Source organism: Arvicola amphibius, chromosome 3, assembly GCF_903992535.2.
Source record: "Arvicola amphibius chromosome 3, mArvAmp1.2, whole genome shotgun sequence".
Classification (NCBI taxonomy): domain Eukaryota; kingdom Metazoa; phylum Chordata; class Mammalia; order Rodentia; family Cricetidae; genus Arvicola; species Arvicola amphibius.
In genome coordinates this window covers 122,926,990-122,944,671 of record NC_052049.1, presented here as the reverse complement: position 1 = coordinate 122,944,671, position 17,682 = coordinate 122,926,990, and the positions used below count along the sequence as shown (strand labels likewise).

At 42.9% G+C, this 17,682-nt stretch overlaps 1 protein-coding gene across 1 annotated transcript in view; it reads right to left on the bottom strand.

Annotated features, from left to right (window-relative positions):
- Ireb2 (iron responsive element binding protein 2) overlaps positions 1 to 7,994 on the bottom strand; it is a 46,813-nt gene extending 38,819 nt beyond the window's left edge. Inside the window, exons 1-2 of the mRNA XM_038322002.1 lie at positions 7,802 to 7,994; positions 6,305 to 6,394 (exon numbers count right to left, since the gene is read on the bottom strand). Coding sequence (XP_038177930.1) covers positions 6,305 to 6,394; positions 7,802 to 7,820 — 109 coding nt within the window. The 5' untranslated portion in view covers positions 7,821 to 7,994. The remainder of the gene's footprint in view (positions 1 to 6,304; positions 6,395 to 7,801) is intronic.
- Between the last annotated feature and the right edge of the window lie 9,688 nt (positions 7,995 to 17,682).

Genomic DNA, 17,682 nt, shown 5'->3' with positions numbered 1-17,682 from the left:
AGTTTTCACTTGAACAACTCATAAACCACGGCTACTCAAATGTGGGCAGTTAGCAGACATTTCTCAAATAAGTGCCAGGCATAATGACAAATGCCTTTAGTCCCAGCACTTGGGAGACAGAAGCAGGCAAATCTCTGTGAGTTCAAGGCTAGCCTTGTCCACACCATGAGTCTCAGGACAGACAGAACTACATAGGGAGACCCTATCTCAAAACAACAACAAAATAAACTTAACTATTAACTCTCTAGCATTACACCGTCTGCTCATTATATTTATTCATCTTTGAGATATTAATGTTGCAATGAGTTATGCAGATTGTGGTGGTTTGAATAAGAATGGCCTCCATAGGTTCATAGATTTGAAGGCTTAGTCACTAGGGAGAGGTACTATTTGAAAGAATCCAAGGATTAGGAGGTTTGGCCTTATTGAAGGAAATCACTGAGGGCGGATTTAAGATTTCAAAAGCCCATGCCAGTGCCTGCCTGCCTGCCTGCCTGCCTGCGGTGCAAGATACAGAACTCACAGCTACTTCTCCAGCAACATGTCTGCCTGTATACCACCATGTTCCCCACCATGATGATAATGGACTAAACCCCTGAAACTGTAAGCAAGCCCACAATTAAATGCTTTCTTTTAGAGCTGCCTTGGTCATGGTGTCTCTTAACGGTAGAACAGTGACTAATACCTCCCAAATGTATTACACAACTTATTAAAACAACAACAAAAGCAGTTGCCAATTTCACCGTGGCCTTCTCCACATGGGAGCTGGTGCTTTAACATTTTGTCGGTACTCTTGGAATAAACTCAGGAACATAAATATCCTTGTGAGCAGTAACTTTAGATCTAGTTCTGAAAGACAGCTATCACATATGAGAGAAAGTTGATGAAAGAAACCCAGGCTTCCAAGACAAGGCTAATTGGCTGCTATTAAGACTAGGCAATACGGGGTTGAGGTTGTGGTTCAGCTGTAGTTGACGGAATGCTTGCCTGGCATGCATAAATCTTGGGCTTGATCTCCAGCACCATATAAACAGCATGCCTATAATCCTAGCACTCAGAAATGGAGGCAGGAGGAGTTTAAAGTCAACTTCAGCTAAATCAAGAGTACAGGGCCATCCTGGGCTGAGTGAGATCCATCCTAGGAAGGAAAAACAACAAAAAAAACTAAGCTAAGGACTGAGATTTCTTATTTGGGATTTAGGGATATGTATGAAGTAAGCACACCCAGAAGGCTTGTCTTTAATCAAATGGCCTGAGTAGAAGGGATAAAAAAATCAAGTCCCTGGGAGAAAAACAAAGAATGCCATCAGTACTGGCCCACTGCCTATTTTCTTGACAGTCAGCCAGATTTAATTGGTCTGAAAGTTGTATACCATCACAATAAATTCTACTTTGGCTGAGTTAGCAAGGGTCACTCACTTTCTTTTAATCAGAGACTAATCAGGAACAAAAGATGAAAAACAAAGCTAAAGTCAAACTCTTGAACACAATGTTCCAGGTTAAATGTATAACTGTACCTGATAACTGCAGAGTCACGTTATGTGATCTTTAGAAACCTATGTACTGTGTATGGTTTGTAAGTAAGCTGGTCACTGCTTACCCAACCTACAGCACTTTCCAGAGTTCAGGGAAGATACAAGATTAGAGAATACATGTTTACCCATCCAGCAGGATTACTGGGATCAGCAAAGGAAAACCAACAAGTCCAGCTAAAGCAATAAGAGAAAGTCACTCAGAGATATCACCTTAACTGGATGGCAAGCCAGTCACAAAAAACGAAAATGGTCAAGTGGTCATAGTGGGACTTACTCAAAAGTACAGTGAATTAGACAGACAGAAGACTCAGGTAGACAGTAAAAAAAAAAAAAAAAGAAAAAGAAAACAAATAATGAGATCAGTCTTCAAATGGCAAATAGCCTCTGCCTGGTTTTGTTAAGACTATATTTTCCTCCCCTATCCTTCTGTGTCTGGAAACTGTCTTTGTTCTTCACAGACCATGAGAGAGACTGGGACAGCAAATACTAAGAACATAAAAGTACAAGTGTGTGATGGAGGTCGAGGAACAGCACACTTTCAACTTGATGTATCAGTAGCTTGAATTAAAAGTGTGTGTGCCTGTGTTAGAAGCCAGGGATGTAGACCAGTGGTATGGCATTTGTCTAGCATGTATTAAGGTCCTGAGTTCCATCTGCAAGGGAAGAGGGGCTAGAGTAACCACAAAGAGAAAAGCCAGTAATAACTTTACTATGTAGCCATTAAAAGCAGTAGCAAAGTACAGATAGCCCTCTATACTGGAACTCACGCTCCCTGACTCAGAAATCGAGCAGATTCAGATAGCAGGAATACTTAAATGACATGGTGAAATGTGCATAATATATTAGGTGAACAAAAAGTCACATAATAATACACATTGTATTTTCATTGTAAGAATAGTCATCTTTTATATATGTACACAAAAATGTGACTTTATCCATTAAGGCATTATCTTGTTTGCAATTCTTATAAATCACAAAAATTTTCCTAAGATGTTAAATACAGATTTTTCTTTCAGAGATTGTAATGTAGGAGTTGGCTTCTGTTTTGTTTTTTTTTCTACCGCTGGGATTGAATCCAGAGCTTTGTGCATGCCCTACCACTGAGCTACATCCTCAGCCCTTAGTATTTGGAGACAGAGCTGACTATGTAGTTTGGGTTGGCGTTGAACCCATTTCTTGACACTGAATGACAGATATGTGCCACCATGCCAGGCTACAAGATAATGTATGAACATAGTGCTAGCTATGTTTCTATTTTTGTGTTTAAGAAAGTAGGCAAGAAGGAAAAATGAAAAGATAACAGACTCTAAAAGATTCATGCAAGCTAAACATGTCAATTCCATCCTAGCCAGTCTCTTTACTGTCCCCCCCATCCCTAACAACTTCATTCATGCTTCTCTAAAGCTGCTCACTTAATTCTAAGGTTGACCTCCCTCCACATGCCCTTTATCCAATGGCAATTCAGCTGCTTCAGAATGCAATCTCTACTACAAGCAAGAGAGCCTGTTCTACCTTGGGAATATGTATATTCTTAATTCAGAGAAGACAGTCACCAAGCTCCCTCAAGTTTCTGCTGAGTATACTAAAAAAGTACCAGACAACTCAGAAGTTTAAAAACACAGTTATCCACGAAAGTAATCAGGTCAAAATGTCAACATCTCATGAGTGTCCACTTCCACACCCTGAATAAAAATTTGAAAAGCAAAAGGTAAAATGGCCAGAGGCCGGCTCATCTCTGTGATTAAGGCTACTGTGGTCTACACAGTGAGTTCCAGGACAGCTACGACTATGGAGAGACCCTGTCTCCAAAAATAAATAAATAAATTTTAAAATAATTTCTATAAAGATAAATGACATTAAAAATAAATAAATTTGCATTACACCCTGTCTAAGGACTAAGAAAGGGCATTAGGAGTGGTGCACACCTTTAATCCCAGCACTTGGGAGGCAGAGGATCTCTGTGAGTTCGGGGCCAACCTGGTCTACAAGAGCTAGTTCTAGGACAGGCTCCAAAGCTACAGAGAAAGCCGATCTTGAAAAAGCAAAAACCAAAAGAACATTAGGTTAGTGAAGCAGATGGTATAGGCTGGCTTTATTCTCAACAGTTTTATCTTTTTCCTTACCAAGAAATCTTAAACTGTTTTTGAAGGTATTTTATTTATTACAGTTATAATAAATAACTCTGGTAATTATGAGAAAATAGTACATATAGATGTCCATGATAGCTTATTCTCTATCAGATAAATTAACTTTTATATTATTAATCATCCCCTTTCATTACAATGGCTTTTGATTCCCTACTGATTGCGTTTCTAGGTCGTCTTCAAGTGGGCACATTTCCAAAAATTATCCTGAGAGATTATTTATTCTCAAGTACAAAATACTATACTGATATATGGCTTTTATAAATTGTTCAAATTGGGTTTTAAAAACTTTTATATAAAGGAAGATGCAATTTGGATGGTAAAGTGCTTGCCTGGCGTGGAAGAGGCCCTGGGCCTGACCTCTAGCACTGCCTAAATCATGTGTGGTGCCACATACCTGCAATCTCAGTATTTGGGAGATGGAGGCAGGAGAATCAGAATTTTGAGGCCAGCCTGGGCTACATAGTGAGTTCCAGAATATACTGGGCTACATAAGATTCTATCTCAAAACCAAAACACATCAAAAGCAAAAATCCTTTGAGGCCAGTGTGGTGGCTTAACTGAGAATGGCCCCATAGGCTCATATACTTTAATACTTGGTCCCCAGTCAGTGCGACTGTTGGGGAAGAACCGGGCGCTGTGGCTTTGTTGGAGGTGGTGTCACTGGCGGTAGGCGTCCAGGTTTCAAGAGACCAGAACCAGTTCCAGAGCTCTTTCTGAGTTGTGGTTGTGTCTCAAGATATGAGCTTTTCAGCTACTGTGCCAACACTGTGCCTGCCTGCCTACCTGCTGCCATGTTCCCTGCCATGATGGTTATGAAGACTAAACCTCCAGAACGGTGAGCCCCAATTAAGCTGTTTTCCTATTAGTTGCCTTGGTCATGGTATCTTGCCACAGCAACAGAAAAGTAACCAGACAGACAGAATCAGGTATTTTTGGAGAAAAGAGTTTATAAAGAAAACCTATTGTGCATGTGTGTGTATGTATGTGTGATATATGCCTGTCTGTGCATGTATGTCATCATACATCAATGTCAGGTGTAGTTCACTATTGCTTTCTACCTTATTTTCTGAGAGAGATAGGGTCTCTCACCTAGAGAGCTTGCCATGTTGGCTAGACTGGCTGGGCGAGTGAGTCCCAAGGGTTTGCCCGTCTGCCCCCCAGAACTGGAACTACAGATACACAAGACTATGCTGAGCTTCACACGTGGGTTCTGGGGATCTGAACTCAAGTCCTCAGGCTTCTGTGGCAAGCACTTTACCCACTGAGTCACTGCCCCAAGGCCGAAGACCCCTCTTCATTTTTTGGTAAATAATTTTCTAAAGCCAACACAAAATCATTAAGGGATAGAATAAATTAAAGACAAGTAGTACAAAAAATAAACTAACCTCTTTTATCTACGAATTACTGCAACAGAAGGTATCAAGGCTACTGCTTTCATTAAAGGGGTTAGTTTTTTTTGAAGCGCAATCTAATTCTAAGATGGGGATCTTCTAAGACATTAAAAATTATCTACATTGTCTCACAATGCACCCAGACACATTCTACTATCTAGACAATCTAGAATACTTAAATTCATAAAAATCTACATTGCTTATAAAAGAGAAATAAAAGGATTAAAAAAAAATCTCTCTCCAAACTGTAAGGCTGGTCACATATTTTTCATAAAGCTTTAACAGAAAGTTCACCAGCAACCATGCTTCCTTAACAGGTCTTTGGTCTGGCCAAAAAGTTACTCAACTTTCAACTAAGTCAAGAGCTGGGCTTGGTGGAGCATTCCTTCAATTCCAGCACTTGAGGGGCCCAGTCAGGAATGACAAGATAGTTCAAGGCCAAACTTAGGACTTAAAAGACCCTGTCTCAAAACAACACAACTAAAATTCAAAGTCAAGACTCCATTCATCCAATGCCAACAGGTTAACTTTCTTCTGGGAACCCAATGAAAGGTCTGACCCCAGTTAGGAATGTGCAAATGTTTATCAAAGTGTCAGAGAACCACACTGTGTAGTGAAGAACAATTTAAACCAGGGGACTCACTTGATGATCCTATTCAAAGACGGTGTAAAGAATAATCAGAGGCTCTGGGCACTGGTGGCACACACCTTCGCGCTCAGCACTTGGGAGGGAGAGGCAGGTGGATCTCTGAGTTCTAGGTCAGACTAGTATACAAAGTGAGTTCCAAAACAGTCAAGTTCTACAGAGAAATCCTGTCTCAGAAGCAAACAAATAAATAAATAAACAAAAACCATACAAATAAAAAAAGAATAACTTGAAGCACTGGTCACTTGAAAAAGTTAACATATACTTTAAGTCACTATAGAATATTGCTATGCTTTCTTTTAAAATAAATTAGCTTCTTTGGGGGGTGGGAGAGTCCATTTAATTAATTAAACTCTTTAAAGGGGAAATTAATGTATGGGTTTCCATTTTCCTCAACCAGATGTCCCAAGGGAAGTTTTGTAAATAAGAGACATGGGTAGGTGTACCTGTTACCACATGGTGGAAATAAATTTAAAATGTCTTCAGCTCTGCTTGACCAATGTGCATAATTATAACTATATTATTATTTACATATAATTACAATTACCAGAAACTGAAGCCCAAGAAAATGCAAGGCAACATTACCATATTTGGTGCCTCCAAGTTTAGGTACATTGAAGAACTTCTTAGGTGAACTATCACTCAATGTTTCAATAAGGTACTCAAAAGTATATCCTGGAAGAAGAGAGAGGAAAAAAAGAGCAAACTTTTCATCAAATACAGTTACGAGGTATTTCTTATTCAAAGAGAAAACTCCCCAAAATTTTGTTTTGGAAAATAGAAATGTTATATTTGCATTGCCCAGTGAGGCAGCTACAAGGTGCAAGTGGTTTTAAGTGTGGCCACAGTGATGGAGGAGAGAAGCAGCCCACATTATAGACACAGGCTAGTCTCCACCATACTGGGATAGCTTAATTCTAAACCACGGCTCTTGTCAAGTAGAAAACTGGTAAGATAATTTTGTCCGTTGAGACACGGTGTGCCACTCTAGCCCAGGTTGGACTTAAGCTCATTGGCAATCTATGTGTGCCTCCAAGCAGAGGCACACATCCTTTCTGTCTCATGAGTGCTGGGACTACAGGCATGAGCCACCAAGCTCACTCAGTGACTTTTCACTCTTAAAAATGTTAAAAGTCCAGGAGACAATAAGGATGGTTTAAATGATTAAACCAAGCATTCGGAAAACATGTCCTGAAAATTGCTTAAGTAGAGAGAGAATGTTTTGAGAAAACTATTATGTTAGGTTTTTAAAAGAATCCGAAGACAATTAACAATCCAACAATAGTTAGAACACTTAAGATTTTTTAAAAAAAAAAGACCATCAAAATATTTAGATAAATTGGTACATTACATTCTGCTAAGAGACATGCCCTTATGGTTACGCACTAATTCAATATGCCCCCTACTCCTACACTCAGGGTTTCGGGGAAGGGTGAAGCAACCTTGGGGTTGAAAAGATTCATTGTGCAGACTCATTACGTGGATGGGCGGGACCCCTAAACACTGCCACTATCTTCTTCCAAAAGGAGAAAAGATAAGCACTGTCCGCTCGGAACGGATAGTGTTTTTCTTTTGTGGAGGGAGGTGGATGGGGGAGGAGCCTCGGCGCTGCAATAATCTGGGAACCGGTTGACTAGCGTTCAGCCTCGACCGCAAGCCCCTCACTCCACTTCCAGAAGCCAAGAAAGAGGGAGGGACTCCAGGCGGCTGAGTGCAATGAACAACCAGCACCGTGAAACCCAAAGGAAGGGACCCAGGTCTCCCCCACCTCAATGCTCACAAAAGGGGGGCGGGTAGAGGAAGATGTGGGCTTGTCCCGATCCCAGGAGTTATTCCCGGGGGCCTGGAGGCTGCCGATATCAAGCAGCGGCTCCCGACCAGGGGCGGAATTACCGCCCCGCTGAAGAGCGGGACGCGAGCGGGGAGGCCTGGCTTTGGCGGCCTCGGCCCTGAAGGGGGAACAACCAAGCCCGAGCGCCGGGGAGACCCCCGGTGGACCGTAAGCAAAGCAGAGCGAGGGCCACGGCGGACGGCAGCGCACGCCTCCAGCCGCCAGCGCTAAGGCGGCAGCCGGGAACTGACCTGCACTTGGGGAGTCCATCGCCGGAGACCATATTATCCCTGCGGGGAGGGGGCCGGCAGGGGAAGGAGGGGAAGGCCAGGCCGGGAAGCTAGGAAGGAAGGCAGGCGGACTGGCAGGGGAAGGAGGAAGGAAGCAGTCTCGCGCAAACACCGCGAGAGCCGCAGAGCTGGCCCAGGGTCTGAGCTCGCGGGACCTGCCGGCTAACTCTCGCGAGAACTTAGGACCCGGTAGGGGGGGGGCAACAAAGAAAGAGGGGCGGAGCCAGCCAGTAGGCGGGTTCCTGCGCAGTCTCCATCGTTCTTCTTAGCGGGGGTGGGCGGTGGGGGCGGAGACTTGGGAGGTAGTAGGTTTAGCTGCGGGGCGCTACAGGGTCCGTTACTTTGTTGTAACCAGAAGTGTCCAGTAAGGGTGTCTTTTGGAGGAAAGGGTTAAAACCGGAAAAACAGCTTAAGGAGAATTAGCTCTGCTCCCCACCCCCACCACGGTAAAGCCTTGTGTTAAGCCGTGAAGTATGGGGCGCCCACTTCCGGATTCTCAAGAGAAGACGGCCAATGAATTAAAATTGCCTCACTCGCCTATAACTTCAACCTTTCTCTTCCTAGTAGCAGTTAGTTAATCATGATGGTGTCTTAAGTCTCTCTGCCCCAACCAGGGAGAGTCCTTAAGTTTTCCTGTCTGTTGCTTTGTGCCTTGGTTAGCTTGACTCTCTGTGTGAAAAAGTTAGGGATAACTACTTGCTAATACATTTCCCACACCTTGCTTTAACTGCTCTTTTTCTTCTGTTGAGACATAACTCCCACTATTCTGTACTTCCTGCCTCTGAGCCAGCTTCATCTCGGTGGTCTCTGCCAGAGCCTTTCTCTGCCCAGCCTCAAAGGTACTGACATGAATTTTAGCTCATGTTTTGTACCAGATCTCATTTTTCTCTGGCTCAGTTATTCGTTCATATGTTGATGCTTCCTAGCCTACCTGTAACAAACTCATTTCCCAAGCTTGGAAAATACCACAAGCACCTCGTGTGCAAAATCCTCTCCAAAACAATCACCACAACCCTCAAACCTTCTTGTGCTGCCAGTTCCAGTGAATGGCACTGCCCAAGCTCACACCAGCACATTGGTCTTGACTACCCCCTCTTCCACCATGACCGATAGATTTGCTTTCTAATTATTTCCCTTGTTACCACCTTGGTCTAGACAACTGTGACAATCTCCTGAAAAAGTCTCTGGGGCATGACTATTCTAACCATTTCCATGACACTGAAACAAACTCAAAAGAGCGTGCTAACTGATCTCAGATACCAAGAAACTGACTTAAGGTTTGAACTCCATTCAGATGGGAGCAAGAGCTCATATTTAACTTAGATGCTCACCATCTGGTGTCCCATACCTATAGTTTTTACTATATGTATAGACATGTCATATGTATTTATGACATGCTAAACTTCAGGCTGAATTGCCTAGTACCTCTAGACTATCTCAGTTTCTTTTTTTCTTGGAACACTTCTGTGCATTGTCAGGCTAACCCTTATTAATTCTTCAAGACTCAATCAGGTTTTGTTTTAAGATTATTTATATGTGTATCTATCTATGTTCTACATGTTACGGTATGACATGTATGTATGTTGTCTGTGTAACCGCCCAAGGAGGCCAAAAGGTGGTGTCAGATCGTCTAGAATTAGGTATAGACAGCTGTAAGCAGCAAGTGCTCTTAACTGCCAACCCATCTCTCAAATCCCATGGTTTTTATTACTTAGTTGGGCTTTTAAGAATTTTTTGTTGTGTTCCTGGGGATTGAATTGAGGTCTTCTATAAGAGTAGAAAGAGCTGAGCTATCTCTCCAGGCCCCCAGGACAGTCTCTTTCTTATACAGTCACACTTGGACAATTCAATTTGAGAAACTTGCCATTGATACAGTACTATGCATATTTACATTTTATAAATTTGAATAATCAAGCCTTATTAAATTCTCCAATCAAACATTGACACAGTTTACAACCAATACTCAAATTTTTCCAGTTGTTTCAATTGTCTTATTTTTCTTTTGTTTGTTTATTTGTTTTGAGATACAGTCTTGCTGTGGAACACAAGCTGATCTGGTGCTCACCACATAGCCCAGACTAGCCTCGAACCCATGGCAGTTTTCCTGCCTCAACCTCCCACAGACTGGGATTACAGACATGTGTGCCAACATCTATAAACTTTTTCACCTCAAAATCCAATCCTATCTAATCTATAACTTAGAACAGTTTCTTAGCTGTTTATTTTCCTTGGAGCTATTGGTATTTTTCAAAGCACGCTAGCCAGTTCTTTTGCAAAACGTTCGTTAGTTGGAGCTTGCCCAGTTGTTTCTTCATGTTAAGGTTTGTTAGGGAGTCGAGCCTTTTGGCATTGTGTCACAGCGTTGTGATTACAAAGTTCATGAAAGTTGGTACAAACAAATTAACAACAAAAAAATCATGCTTTATTTATGTACAATTTAAGTTTTTTATGGCAAAAAATATAAACTGGCACAACTAATTAGGCCACTGGAATGACATCTACTAAGTACGTGTCAGCAATGTCACTTGTGACTCTGCGTATATGAAGATGTATGTAGGAAAAGCACTAGATTACTGCTTTCTGATAAGAGTTGAAGCAGTTTCAATGCCAACCCCAGGAACATAAAGGTGTGCTACGAGGTGTTAAAAGTGACTTTGAGCCGTATGTATTAACATACAGATTTTAACAACTATACATGTGTATAAATGTATGCCTCTCTAATGCCCCAACTTCCTCTGAACATTCCCAACACTTCTCCCTCCTCCCTTCAGTAGTTCAGTGAGTTTAATTAGAGTCACTTGCATATCCACAAAGGTGGGCTTATGTACAGAATCAGGGGCAATGTACTGGTGGCTATACCCCTGAAGAAAAATAGCCACCTCCAAGAAGCTATTACTCATAATGCCTTTATGGTTCTGTGTTGGGCCACATTCCTAGTCATTCTTGGTCACATGTTTCCTAAAGGCTTGGGTTGGACTCACCTGAGAGATGAAGCATTTGGGGCAGGAATGCTATGGAAACAATGTCACCACGATGCTGTTCTCTTTCTGGTTCATTGCTCCAGGAGCCACCTGATTTCACCTAATTCCCTTTCTGTTGGTAATCAAATTGCTTCTTGGGGTAGGGGGACAAAGAGACTTTGGTTTGGTTTGGTTTGGTTTAGTAAGGGTGAGGCTGGAAGCTCTCTCAGACTTTGGAAATTTAGTGTGACCATAGTAGCTAAGCCCAGAGGTCTGCCATGTTCAGCCAAGTTATAGTTTGGTTCCATTGTCAACGCCTGTTTATTGTTGATGTTTGCACAATAAATAGTGCTGAATATTAGGGAAATAAAAAGCAGTATAAACACAAGTGCTGCCATTCTGAGGATCACTTTTGAAGCCACTGCTGCATCTGACCACGGATAAGATAAGAGCAGCTGGTTGCCAGCCCTGGATGTGTGAAATCAAAGAGAGCCATTGTGCAATCAAAACACGTAGCTGTGTGTTCTGCCCAGCTAGCTGGACGAGTGCAAACTCAGGGTTGTTTTTTTCTCTTCACTAAGAACAACTTTTAACTTTTTTCTTTTTTAGAAAATAAGAAAAATACAAAATGAAATCTTTTAAGTTTTTAGAAATGGAGGTTGCCAGGGTTACACTTGGGCAGCTGAGGAAGGAAGATTGCCCCAAGTTCCAATCTAGCCTGAGCTATAGAGTGAGACTTTTTTTAAAAGAAAAAAATGGGGGAGGGGGGTTGGAAAGTGACTGAAATCTCTGCTGAGAGCAGATAGTAAAGAATGTTGATGTACGCTTACGGCAAAGAATACCTTCTTGGATGTGTTCTAAGATAAAAAAAAAAAAAAAAAAGCAAAAGGTACAGGAAAAAAATAGAAGAGATCTTTACTCCCCAGGCTCCGACAGCTCTTGCTCCTCTTTTTAAAATAAACAAAAACAAAACAAAACACAGACCTGCTATTAGCAAAAAAAACCCAAGCACTTAAGACTCAAAAGCACTGTTCTGTAAACAAGGATCTGGGGATGCGGCTCTGTTGAAGAGTGTTGAGTCAATCTTAGCACCGCATGAAACATGCATGGTGGCACACACCTGTAATCCTAGGACTAAGGCACAGGCCACTGCACACAAGTGCACAAACATGTTGCGCACATAAACATGCAAATAATATAACTCTTTAAAAACAAGTTCAGGGTCATCTGCTGCCCAGAATAACTGGGTCTCTGTCAAAACAACAGCAAACCTCACCCTTGTGGATTTAATTGCTCCACCCCCACCCCACCCCACCCCAGTCCATGCTATACTGGCGCAGGATTGATCATAACTCAGCAAAATGATCCATGTCACCTGTAATACCTGCACTCAGAAGTGGAGGCCGGGGCAGGAGGGTTTTAAGTTCAAGAACAGACTGGCCTAGTATCAAGACCCTGTCTCAAAGCAAGAGGAAGAAAAGAGGAGAAGGAGCAGAGGGGAGGAGAGAGCAAGCTGTAGGCACAGAGGGAACTTAGCGCTGTGAAGAAACAGATGGTCCAGCGTGAGAAATGAGCACGAGATCAGGTGACCAAGCAAGAGCAGGCCTGACTAAATCCTTCCTTCAGCCTTCACAGGGAACCAGCCCTGCCAACCTCCATACTAGCCTCCAGAATTATGTGAGCTTCTGTTGTTTTTGCCACCCACTTTGTGGCACAGAAACCCCAGGAAGCTTATACTAATATCTCCTTTGATTAGCCAGGATATAACAGAGACAGTACCGTCAAGAGAGCTGGGGTTAATGCCAACTTAGGACTAAACGTGGTTATATGATCATATCCAAACGGATCTATCAGGCCTCAAGCTGTGAAATTCATCAGACTAAAAAGAAGTAAAATTTCTAGGTTCAGGCATGATTTCCTGTGACCTGTAATTGTGTTTCCATTGTCTCACATAGACCTTATGTTTGTCTGTTTCATGGAAGATACTGCGCTGTCATAGTGGAATTCCCAAATGTTGCTTGATCTCATCCATCAGTACTATAGTTTAGGTTCTGGTCATTTCTTACCTGGCATTAGGATGAGCCATCTCAAATTGACAGCTCCAGGCTAGTCACATGCCTCTGTGGATAAAGAAACTTGCTGCATGCCTGGCAACCTGCGTTTGATTCCCGGAATCCAGGGAAAGATGGAAGGAAAGAACCAACTCCACAAAATTGTCCTCTGACCTGCACACACACGCTGCAGCACCTGCACTTTCACATATTATGTGCACGTGTACAATCACACACACACACACACACACACACACACACACACACAAAAAATTCCTAACCTTTGGCCACTGTGGCCTAAAAGTGGTGATTCTATATAATTCAGCTTACTAATTTTCTAACAAGTCTCCCTGTTTCACCCTTGACTTCATCCACCATTGCTCCAAACACCCTTCCAACCCCACCCTTAAAGGAAAATCTGATAATGTCTGCTTAAAACTCTTCAGAGCTCCTACACACGTCTGTCTATCAAGATCAGACTTTTCCAGTACTCGGGAGACAGAGGCAGGCGGATCTCTGTGAGTTCGAGGCCAACCTGATCTACAAGAGCTAGTTCCAGGACAGGGTCCAAAGCCACAGAGAAATCCTGTCTCAAAAAGAAAAAAAAAATCAAGAGTTTTCGCTCAAAGTCTGAGGTCCTCTTGGGCATTGAGTTTTTTTGTTTTGTTTTGTTTTGGTTTGGTTTTTTAGCATGCATCAGTGTGTGGATGTGTGAGTGTGTGGGTGTGTGCATGAGAATGTGTGTTTCAAGATAGGGTTCCATGTATCCCAAACTGGCCTCCTATCTGCTGTGTAGCTGAGGATAACCTTGAATTTCTGATCCTTCTGCTTCTGTCTCCTAGTGCTGGGATTACAGACACGTGCTACTATGTCTGATTTTTCCAGGCTTACTGTTGACACCAGCCTCATTTTCTTCCTATGTCTCTGTCTCTCTCCCTCTCTCCTTTCCTCTGTTGTTGACAAGGTCTTATTTTATAACCCAGGCTGCTCTCTAACTCATAACCATCCTCCACCTTCAACTCCAGAGTGCTGAAATTATCAGCACACACCATCGCGCTCAGCCACAGCCCAATTCTTACCTAGAACTATGACAGAGTTTCAGATCGATTCCCTGGACTCAGGAGTCTCAAAAGACTGCTCTAGCCAATATCCCAATACACCAGTTAAACAATAAACTGAAGTTCCCAGAAAAAAAAATAGCCACACCTATGTGATGAAAGTGTCTACAAGGCTGGCCAACTAGGTCAAACGTCCTGATTGTACAAAGCTGGAATGCCAGGTAGTTTCTGTCCCCTTCATAACTACCCATTGCCTACTCCAAGTCTGACCTGACGTCCTCCTGACTGTCAGGTGATTTCTGGAATACTTTCTCAGCAGACTCAGCTTCCCAAAGCTGTGTCCTTTTCCCTGCTCTGCTGGGACCCACCTGCCTGATGTCCCTGTCAGTTTGTTTGGTAAGTGCCTTGATTTATAACTCCTTCGTTCTATGAAAAGCTCATGAAATCACTTCCACATAGGAACACATCATTCAGGACACCCTGGACCCATGCTCTCAGGCCATGGTCATTCATCTTTGGCTAAGACTTCCTTTGGAGAAGAGGTCTGAGTTTTTGTGTTGATACGTCAGTACTTACAAAAACAGAGAAAGGAGATCTAATTAACCACTGTGGCCACACTGGGCAGGAAAGGCAAAGAGATTCAGTGGCCCTCGGTCCTCCATATTTAGGGCACTGAGATGAACTTTAGGTTTAGATAGTGGAGTAATTATGGCAGGAAGAGAGTGGTACCTAACTAAGCAGGCGTGGCCAAGCTGTATGTGGTATGGTCATCAAAGTTCTAGTTCTGTTTGACTTCCCAAGATATTGCTTTCCACTTGAGGGAAAGCAGGTTGATTCTCACAGAAATCATCAGTTCTGCTTCAGGCTGGAGCCTCACCATGATAGATTAATGCCCTCACTTGGAAGCCATTCATTGCTTGTGTGGTAGTTTCAACCCTTATCATAGAGCTGCCTGTTGGTCCTGTTGTCCTTGGAATCTAAGATGAATGCGGGTCTAAGACAATGACTTGAGACATTTAGTTCTTTTTTGGACATCTGGAGCAGGACAGTGTAAAAGTTGATAGTAACGTCCAGGCAAGGATAAAGGTAGGAAGAGACTCTTTTAGCTCCCTTTGACTATCAGACTTTTGAAACAATAGACATTTGTCCAGGAGTCTCATGCTGAGAGAACAAAAAAGCAGAAGTCTGATACTAGCCAGGGGAGGACTTGTCTCTTGGAAAGAGAGCTTACAATTATTTCTTGTCAGACCACCTTGCAGGAGAGATTGAAAGGGAGATGGGGCTAGTCACTGGTGGCTGAGACCATAACTTGAGCAGAACTACTTGTTTATGCACACCTCTTATCCCCTATTTAAAGCTTGAATTTTATATCAGGACCAAAGATCACCCCAAGAGATGTGCTGGTTAGTGCTAATTGTCGCCTTCGTAGGATCTGGAATCACCTAGCCTCTGGGCACATCTGTAAGGGCATGCCTATAGGGAGGACCTTGATTAGGTCCCTGCCGTGGGGATAACCACTCACTCTGACTGGCACCATTCCCTGGGATGGGATCTGGACTGTATAAAAGGGAGACAGTGAGCTGAGCATAAACCTGTACTGCTTTCCACTTTGCAATTGTGGACGCAACATGACCAGCTGCTTCACACCCTGCTGCCTCGACTTCCCAGTCTTTATTAGTGAGTACTATCCAGCAACAGCAAAATAAACCCTTTGTCCTCTGAGTTGCTTTTGCTAGGGTACTTTATCAGAGCCGCAGGTAAAGAAACTAAGACAAGGGACCATTGGGCTTCTTTATTTGTTCTTCTCGATGTGGTCACATACTTTTTACCGTTCCATGTCTGCATATTTGACTATTTATGGGTAGCCCAGCTTGGTTTATTGGGCATCTAAGGCCTCACGATGACTAAAGAAAACAGATGCAAAATGTGAACTTTTAGCCATTTCGGAAACAGGTACTTAAAAGTTGCTTCTCTAAAAAGTATTGTCTCCTAGCTTGAATCCAAAAGGCAGCTAAAGGCAAAGTGACATTTCTGCCTTCATTTTGTATCTCCTTTAATTGGTTGAAGGCATGGAAATAAATAATTGTCCTAAGTCAGCAGTCACTTTGGGTTCCAGGAATAGCAAAGCCCATCAGAACAGGTCACCTCCCATTCCCCATGGAGGCCGTTATCCTGGAGCAGGAAGAAGTCCTCTAGAGCAGAAGCAATCCCTCTCTGAGAGCCACCTTCAAGCACTAAGGACTTCTTAGGACCACCTTCCAGGGTGAGAGCTAAGGCCACCCATGGTGCATATGTCTGCACCCTGACCAGGACCGCTTAGTTGTGTGCATGCCTTGCTCTATGCTTATTTGTCCTCTAAAGCTCATGCCATTGTCTTAAAGATGAACTCAGAGTCAGTGTGCTGACATGACCTGGATCGGGAGCTGGCTTGGTTCCCTAGTCTCTGCGATCACTATCACATGATCTGGAGATGAGGTGCATAAACAAGTAGGGTAAAAGATAGTTACACACTTTCTACAAACAGAGCTGGTGCACTTTCCAGTCCAGGTGAGAAGGACCAAATGGCTGAAGAGAACATTGTGTGATATACATTTCATTATTTCTAAAGCCTCTAAACCAGAAGAGCATTTTCCTGTCCAGATAACTGACTAGTCCACTTGGATTAACTCCCGGAGAAGAGGGACAATGGTATGTCTTTGTTCTTTATTAGGAAGTCTCTGGATAGACAATAATCTTATCACAGCCTTCTGGGCAGTTCAGATTGCCATGTTTCCATGCAGAGTCAACCATACTTAATTCAGACCAGTAAGCAGAGCCCTGTGGTTTGACTTCCTGATTTCATAAGCTGCTGATACTGAGGGAGGGATCCATCCCCATGACCTTTAACCCTGCTAATATCTAAATAGCCACTCTTCAAGAACCGGGACCCTTTGATCACTCTTCAGGCATGCCCAACCTGCATCATAGCTAATAGGAGACGGGTGTTGAGGCGGTCTGATTGTTTCTGGATGAAATGAGGTGGGAAAGATTTAGGGTCTTCATTCTTGCTAATTTGCAGACCTCAGATGATGATCAAAGGGACTAAGACAGATGAAGTTAAGCTGCCTTCTACCCTACTACTCAGCTAAGTACATAAAGTTCAAAGACTAATAGGATCAACCCATCTCAACCATGAAAACCGAGAGGTCATAGCCAGATGTGGTGGCTCCCCTCCCCTCTCTTCCCCTCCGCTCTCCTTCCCTCCCAGCTTCCTGGGTATAGGAAACTGGGTATAGAAACTGATTTTGCTCTATGTAGTAGGCCATTGATGGGAGCCTCAAGTCCTAGTAACAGTTTTGGTGACTTCTTTCTGATTTCAGGAATAAGTTGAGTGATTATTTGTCCCAGAAGCGTACACCTCTACAAACAAAGGAATCAGTAAAGAGTGGCCATTTTTATGACCTCGAGTTGCTAGAGAAAAGCAGTAGGATCTTTATTATGTCTCTGGTCAATAGTCGCCAGCTTGGCATGACTCACAAGCTGTACTTCAGTCCCTTGAACTCACTGATATTGAAATGAAGGCTTTCCTGGGCAATGGGGATACTAAGTGTGATAAGCCTTTTGTGGGACATCTACCATGGGCTACTTAGGCTCTATCATCTATAACTCATTGTACATTACCTCCTTTTAAATCATTAAAATTATCTCAGACACACAGATGAGGTCAAAGTTGCCTGTTGAGGTGATGAATGTTTTCCTATAGGTTCTCAATGATAGAGATTAAAGACAATAAA